This window comes from Heteronotia binoei, chromosome 13, assembly GCF_032191835.1.
Source record: "Heteronotia binoei isolate CCM8104 ecotype False Entrance Well chromosome 13, APGP_CSIRO_Hbin_v1, whole genome shotgun sequence".
NCBI classification, from domain to species: Eukaryota; Metazoa; Chordata; class Lepidosauria; order Squamata; family Gekkonidae; genus Heteronotia; species Heteronotia binoei.
The window spans coordinates 3,794,738-3,802,378 of NC_083235.1; the positions used below are offsets into that span (position 1 = coordinate 3,794,738).

General features: G+C 55.6%; 1 protein-coding gene across 1 annotated transcript in view; it reads left to right on the forward strand.

Annotated features, from left to right (window-relative positions):
- Positions 1-1,770, forward strand: part of GTF2F1 (general transcription factor IIF subunit 1) — a 34,414-nt gene extending 32,644 nt beyond the window's left edge. The window contains exon 14 of the mRNA XM_060252665.1: positions 1,261-1,770. Coding sequence (XP_060108648.1) covers positions 1,261-1,465 — 205 coding nt within the window. The 3' untranslated portion in view covers positions 1,466-1,770. The remainder of the gene's footprint in view (positions 1-1,260) is intronic.
- Positions 1,771-7,641: the final 5,871 nt, after the last annotated feature.

Consider the following 7,641-nt stretch of genomic DNA (forward strand, 5'->3'; position numbering starts at 1 on the left):
TAGCTCCGTGGCAGAGCATCTTTCTCGCACGCACAAGGTCTTGTCCCTGGCACCTCCAACAGAAAGGATCAAGTAGATATGGTCATGTGAAGGTCTTGTCCCTGGCACCTCCTACAAATCTCTGTTTTTTTAATTTTTGGGGAGAGCTATTGGGCAGCAAAGAGCCCCGTGGCGCAGAGTGTTAAAGCTGCAGTACTGCAGTCCTAAGCTCTGCTTACGACCTGAGTTCAATCCCCGGCAGAAGCTGGGTTTTCAGGTAGCCGGCTTGAGGTTGACTCAGCCTTCCATCCTTCTGAGGTCGGTCAAAGGAGTCCCCAGCTTGCTGGGGGGAAAGTTTAGACGTCTGGGGAAGGCGATGGCAAACCACCCCGTAAAAAGTCTGCCGTGAAAACGTTGCAAAAGCGACGTCACCCCAGAGTCGGAAATGACTGGTGCTTGCACAGGGGACTACCTTTACCTTAAGAGACCCGTGGTGCAGAGTGTTAAAGCTGCAGTACTGCAGTCCTAAGTTCTGCTCACAACCTGAGTTTGAACCCCGGCAGAAGCTGGGTTCAGGTAGCCAGCTCGAGGTTGACTCGGCCTTCCATCCTTCCGAGGTCAGTCAAATGAGTACCCAGTTTGCTGGAGGGAAGGTGTAGAGGGCTGGGGAAGTCAAGGGCAAACCACCCCGTAAAAAGTCTGCCATGAAAACATGAAAGCAACGTCACCCCAGAGTCAGATATGACTGGTGCTTGCACAGGGGGCTACCTTTACCTTAAGAGCCCCGTGGCGCAGAGTGGTAAAGCTGCAGTACTGCAGTCCTAAACTCTGCTCACAACCTGAGTTCAATCCCAGCAGAAGCTGGGTTCAGGTAGCCGGCTCCAGGTTGACTCAGCCTTCCATCCTTCCGAGGTCGGTCAAATGAGGACCCAGCTGGCTGGGGGGGGGAAGGGTAGATGACAGGGGAAGGCAATGGCAAAACCACCCCGTCAAAAGTCTGCCGTGAAAACGTGAAAGCAACGTCACCCCAGAGTCGGAAACGTCTGGTGTTTGCACAGGGGACCTTTCCTTTTCCTATTGGGCACCAAAACCCCTAGCACTGGCGTTCAAAACCCCTAGCTCTTACGTTCTTATAGCCCCAATTTCTGCCCACCGATCAGGTGAGCATCGGGAGGGCAAGATCCTCACTTACCTGGAGGGACTTCCTACTCCAAGCAAGGAAACGGGAGCTCCGCGAGTGTCGCGTGGGCCCTCCCGTAGCCGTGTGTTCCTCACTTACAGAGACGTGCAGCTGACGGAGGACGCCGTGCGCCGCTACCTGACCCGCAAGCCCATGACCACCAAGGACCTGCTGAAGAAGTTCCAGACCAAGAAGACGGGCCTGAGCAGCGAGCAGACGGTGAACGTGCTGGCCCAGATCCTCAAGCGCCTCAACCCGGACCGCAAGAACATCAACGACAAGATGCACTTCTTCCTGAAGGAGTGAGGGGGGGCCGACGGCCAAGCAGAGACCGGCCCATCCTCCGTGAGCTCCTCGGGTCCAGATAGCCGCCAGGAGGTGGGGCTCCAGACTCGAACCGTGGGGGCTCCGTTTCACCCTTTGGGGAGAAAGCAGTCTCCTAGGGCCAAGAGCCCTTCTTCTTCCTTGGGATCACAGTGGTAGATAATCGCTATCCGTTCTGGAGCGTCGAAGGCTCCGTCTCCTTCGAGGGGGTCTGTGTTTTCTCCACCGTAGGGAGGGATTTGCGAATGATATGCTGTCTTTCAAAAATAAAATAGGGTCTTTTCAGACTTTCCCCCTGCGGTTATTTCCCACATATTGGACTTCCTTGATGGGCAGACCGGTATCCTTGCCCTGAGTCGTTCCCGTCCTGTTTGATTCCCTCCCGTCACCCAAAGGGAGGACACCCCAGAAATCCACGACCACTCCACAAGCCAGTTTGGTGTCGTGGTGAAGCGTGCGGACTCTTCTTTGGGAGTGCTGGGTTCGATTCTCCCACTCCTCCACTTGCAGCTGCTGGAAAGGCCTTGGGTCAGCCGCGGCTCTCGCAGGAGTTGTCCTTGAAAGGGCAGCTTCTGTCAGAGCCCTCTCAGCCCCACCCACCTCACAGAGTTTGATTCCCCCACTCCTCCACTTGCAGCTGCTGGAATGGCCTTGGGTCAGCCGTGGTTCTCGCAGGAGTTGTCCTTGAAAGGGCAGCTTCTGTCAGAGCCCTCTCAGCCCCACCCACCTCACAAGGTTTGATTCCCCAACTCCTCCACTTGCAGCTGCTGGAATGGCCTTGGGTCAGCCGTGGCTCTTATAGGAATTGTCCTTGAAAGGGCAGCTTCTGTCAGAGCTCTCTCAGCCCCACCCACCTCACAGGGTGTCTGTTGTGGGCAGTGGGGCCCTACAGGTAAAGGAGATTGCGTGATCTTAATTCCACTCAAACTCCAATGAGATTATTTTAAATCTGGAATTCCCAGTTCGTTAACAGACAAAGTGGAGGACTCAGGAAGGTGGGGTGCAATCATTTTCATTCTCCCTTTCTTTTTCTTGGGGGGGGGGGCTTAATGGGAACTCTGCCATGGACAGGGCCAGGGGTCGTTTTGTAGAAAAACAGGTGGTGGAGCTCATTAGCATAACTCGTTAGCACATGCAGCCACCCCCCACCAGCCAAAGTAACCCGACGCAAGAAAGGAGAGCCCTGGGCGAGCGAGGACTGCTCGGGTTGGCTAGGGATCCAGCCAGCCCAAGCAGGTTTCACTTACCCGGGGCTCTCCTGAGCTGCAACCCTCCCCTGCAAGTCAAAACTCCAGCAAGCCACCTGCCACCCAAAATCACATCAGAAGTGGAGAAAGGGTGGTGTGGGTTTCTCCAGGGGTTCACGAGTGCTGCTGGGGGCGTGGCAAGGCCACTGGTGGGTGGGTGGCTGCCCGCTCTCCTCATCCAGGGATTGTTATGCAGCTGCACCTCCTATTCAGTGGACAAGGGAGGTAGGTAGGTGGGGAGGAGGAGGGGGAATTCTCAGAAAGGTTCAGCTCCTGCTGAATTCAAGGCCTGGCCCCGGAGATTGTATTCTGCTTTCTGCACAGTGCATTTGACCTGCAGCCGACTACTCGGCACAGTGTAGAAAAAGAAGAAGATACTTGATTTATATCCTGCCCTCCACTCCAAAGAGTCTCAGAGCAGCTCACAATCTCCTTTCCCTTCATCCCCCAAAACAGACACCCTGTGAGTTGGGTGGGGCTGAGAGAGCTCTTCCAGCAGCTGCCCTTTCAAGGACAGAGACTCAGAGCGGCTCACAATCTCCTTTCCCTTCCTCCCCCACAACAGACACCGTGTGAGGTGGGTGGGGCTGAGAGGGCTCCCACAGCAGCGGCCCTTTCAAGGACAACTCCTGCCAGAGCTATGACTGACCCAAGGCCATTCCAGCAGCTGCAAGTGGAGGAGTGGAGAATCAAACCCGGTTCTCCCAGATAGGAGAGCTCTGGCTGACCCAAGGCCATTCCAGCAGGTGCAAATGAAGGAGTGGGGAATCAAACCCTGTTCTCCCAGATAACAGAGCTCTGGCTGACCCAAGTCCATTCCAGCAGCTGGAAGTGGAGGAGTGGGGAATCAAACCCGGTTCTCCCATATAAAAGAGCACTGGCTGACCCAAGGCCATTCCAGCAGCTGCAAGTGGAGGAGTGGGGAATCAAACCCAGTTCTCCCAGATAAGAGAGCTCTGGCTTATCCAAGGCCATTCCAGCAGCTGCAAGTGGAGGAGTGGGGAATCCAACCCTGTTCTCCCAGATAAGAGAGCTCTGGCTGACTCAAGGCCATTCCAGCAGGTGCAAGTGGAGGTGTGGGGAATCAAACCCGGTTCTCCCAGATAAGAGAGCTCTGGCTGACTCAAGGCCATTCCAGCAGGTGCAAGTGGAGGTGTGGGGAATCAAACCCGGTTCTCCCAGATAAGAGAGCTCTGGCTGACCCAAGGCCATTCCAGCAGCTGCAAGTGGAGGAGTGGGGAATCAAACCCGGTTCTCCCAGATAAGAGAGCTCTGGCTGACCCAAGACCATTCCAGCAAGTGCAAGTGGAGGAGTGGGGAATCCAACCCGGTTCTCCCAGATAAGAGAGCTCTGGCTGACCCAAGGCCATTCCAGCAGCTGGAAGTGGAGGAGTGGATAATCCAACCCGGTTCTTCCAGATAAGAGAGCTCTGGCTGACCCAAGGCCATTCCAGCAGCTGCAAGTGGAGGAGTGGAGAATCAAACCCGGTTCTCCCAGATAAGAGAGCTCTGGCTGACTCAAGGCCATTCCAGCAGCTGCAAGTGGAGGAGTGGGGAATCAAACCTGGTTCTCCCAGATAAGAGAGCTCTGGCTGACCCAAGGCCATTCCAGCAGCTGCAAGTGGAGGAGTGGGGAATCAAACCCGGTTCTCCCAGATAAGAGAGCTCTGGCTGACCCAAGGCCATTCCAGCAGCTGCAAGTGGAGGAGTGGGGAATCAAACCCGGTTCTCCCAGATAAGAGAGCTCTGGCTGACCCAAGGCCATTCCAGCAGCTGCAAGTGGAGGAGTGGGGAATCCAACCCGGTTCTCCCAGATAAGAGAGCTATGGCTGACCTAAGGCCATTCCAGCAGGTGCAAGTGGAGGAGTGGGGAATCAAACCCGGTTCTCCCAGATAAGAGAGCTATGGCTGACCCAAGGCCATTCCAGCAGCTGCAAGCGGAGAAGTGGGGAATCAAACCCGGTTCTCCCAGATAAGAGAGCTATGGCTGACCTAAGGCCATTCCAGCAGGTGCAAGTGGAGGAGTGGGGAATCAAAACCGGTTCTCCCAGATAAGAGAGCTATGGCTGACCCAAGGCCATTCCAGCAGCTGCAAGTGGAGGAGTGGGGAATCAAACCCGGTTCTCCCAGATAAGAGAGCTATGGCTGACCCAAGGCCATTCCAGCAGGTGCAAGTGGAGGAGTGGGGAATCAAACCCGGTTCTCCCAGATAAGAGAGCTCTGGCTGACCCAAGGCCATTCCAGCAGCTGCAAGTGGAGGAGTGGGGAATCAAACCCAGTTCTCCCAGATAAGAGAGCTCTGGCTTATCCAAGGCCATTCCAGCAGCTGCAAGTGGAGGAGTGGGGAATCCAACCCTGTTCTCCCAGATAAGAGAGCTCTGGCTGACTCAAGGCCATTCCAGCAGGTGCAAGTGGAGGTGTGGGGAATCAAACCCGGTTCTCCCAGATAAGAGAGCTCTGGCTGACTCAAGGCCATTCCAGCAGGTGCAAGTGGAGGTGTGGGGAATCAAACCCGGTTCTCCCAGATAAGAGAGCTCTGGCTGACCCAAGGCCATTCCAGCAGCTGCAAGTGGAGGAGTGGGGAATCAAAGCCGGTTCTCCCAGATAAGAGAGCTCTGGCTGACCCAAGACCATTCCAGCAAGTGCAAGTGGAGGAGTGGGGAATCCAACCCGGTTCTCCCAGATAAGAGAGCTCTGGCTGACCCAAGGCCATTCCAGCAGCTGGAAGTGGAGGAGTGGGTAATCCAACCCGGTTCTTCCAGATAAGAGAGCTCTGGCTGACCCAAGGCCATTCCAGCAGCTGCAAGTGGAGGAGTGGAGAATCAAACCCGGTTCTCCCAGATAAGAGAGCTCTGGCTGACTCAAGGCCATTCCAGCAGCTGCAAGTGGAGGAGTGGGGAATCAAACCTGGTTCTCCCAGATAAGAGAGCTCTGGCTGACCCAAGGCCATTCCAGCAGCTGCAAGTGGAGGAGTGGGGAATCAAACCCGGTTCTCCCAGATAAGAGAGCTCTGGCTGACCCAAGGCCATTCCAGCAGCTGCAAGTGGAGGAGTGGGGAATCAAACCCGGTTCTCCCAGATAAGAGAGCTCTGGCTGACCCAAGGCCATTCCAGCAGCTGCAAGTGGAGGAGTGGGGAATCCAACCCGGTTCTCCCAGATAAGAGAGCTATGGCTGACCTAAGGCCATTCCAGCAGGTGCAAGTGGAGGAGTGGGGAATCAAACCCGGTTCTCCCAGATAAGAGAGCTATGGCTGACCCAAGGCCATTCCAGCAGCTGCAAGCGGAGAAGTGGGGAATCAAACCCGGTTCTCCCAGATAAGAGAGCTATGGCTGACCTAAGGCCATTCCAGCAGGTGCAAGTGGAGGAGTGGGGAATCAAACCCGGTTCTCCCAGATAAGAGAGCTATGGCTGACCCAAGGCCATTCCAGCAGCTGCAAGTGGAGGAGTGGGGAATCAAACCCGGTTCTCCCAGATAAGAGAGCTATGGCTGACCCAAGGCCATTCCAGCAGGTGCAAGTGGAGGAGTGGGGAATCAAACCCGGTTCTCCCAGATAAGAGAGCTCTGGCTGACCCAAGGCCATTCCAGCAGCTGCAAGTGGAGGAGTGGGGAATCAAACCCGGTTCTTCCAGATAAGAGAGCTCTGGCTGACCCAAGGCCATTCCAGCAGTTGCAAGTGGAGGAGTGGGGAATCAAACCCGGTTCTCCCAGATAAGAGAGCTCTGGCTGACCCAAGGCCATTCCAGCAAGTGCAAGTGGAGGAGTGGAATCAAACCCGGTTCTCCCAGATAAGAGAGCTCTGGCTGACCCAAGGCTATTCCAGCAGCTGAAAGTGGAGGAGTGGGGAATCAAACCCGGTTCTTCCAGATAAGAGAGCTCTGGCTGACCCAAGGCCATTCCAGCAGTTGCAAGTGGAGGAGTGGGGAATCAAACCCGGTTCTCCCAGATAAGAGAGCTCTGGCTGACCCAAGGCCATTCCAGCAAGTGCAAGTGGAGGAGTGGAATCAAACCCGGTTCTCCCAGATAAGAGAGCTCTGGCTGACCCAAGGCTATTCCAGCAGCTGAAAGTGGAGGAGTGGGGAATCAAACCCGGTTCTCCCAGATAAGAGAGCTCTGGCTGACCCAAGGCTATTCCAGCAGCTGAAAGTGGAGGAGTGGGGAATCAAACCCGGTTCTCCCAGATAAGAGAGCTCTGGCTGACCCAAGGCCATTCCAGCAGGTGCAAGTGGAGGAGTGGGGGAATCAAACCCGGTTCTCCCAGATAAGAGAGCTCTGGCTGACCCAAGGCCATTCCAGCAGGTGCAAGTGGAGGAGTGGGGGAATCAAACCCGGTTCTCCCAGATAAGAGAGCTATGGCTGACCCGAGGCCATTCCAGCAGCTGCAAGTGGAGGAGTGGGGAATCAAACCTGGTTCTCCCAGATAAGAGAGCTATGGCTGACCCGAGGCCATTCCAGCAGGTGCAAGTGGAGGAGCAGGGAATCAAACCCGGTTCTCCCAGGTAAGAGTCCGCACACTTCACCACTACACCAAACTGTTGGTGCCCCGCCTTGGCTGCACTGCTTTCTGCCAAGCTGCCTCTCAGGACCTTTGTGGGCATGGCACGTGTGTTTTGTGTGCTGTTTCTCCCGCCTTCCCCTACCTTCTAGCTCTGCTTCCCGCCCTCCCTCTATCTCGTCCTCATCCATCACTCGCTCAGGAACATAAGTCTGAGTGCGATTTATCCTTGGCCAAATCCTCTATTTCCCCTCCCCCCCTCCGCAAAGCATCCCAGCATTCCTCCCGTTCTTCCTTGCGTGCTGCGGCCCGCTGTGGTCTCTGTTGGCAGACGAGGAGGCCTTCAGATCTCCCAGCTAAAAATAGCTGCATGAGGGATCACCTGAGGCCTCCCATTGGGAGCGGGCCAAGCTCTTT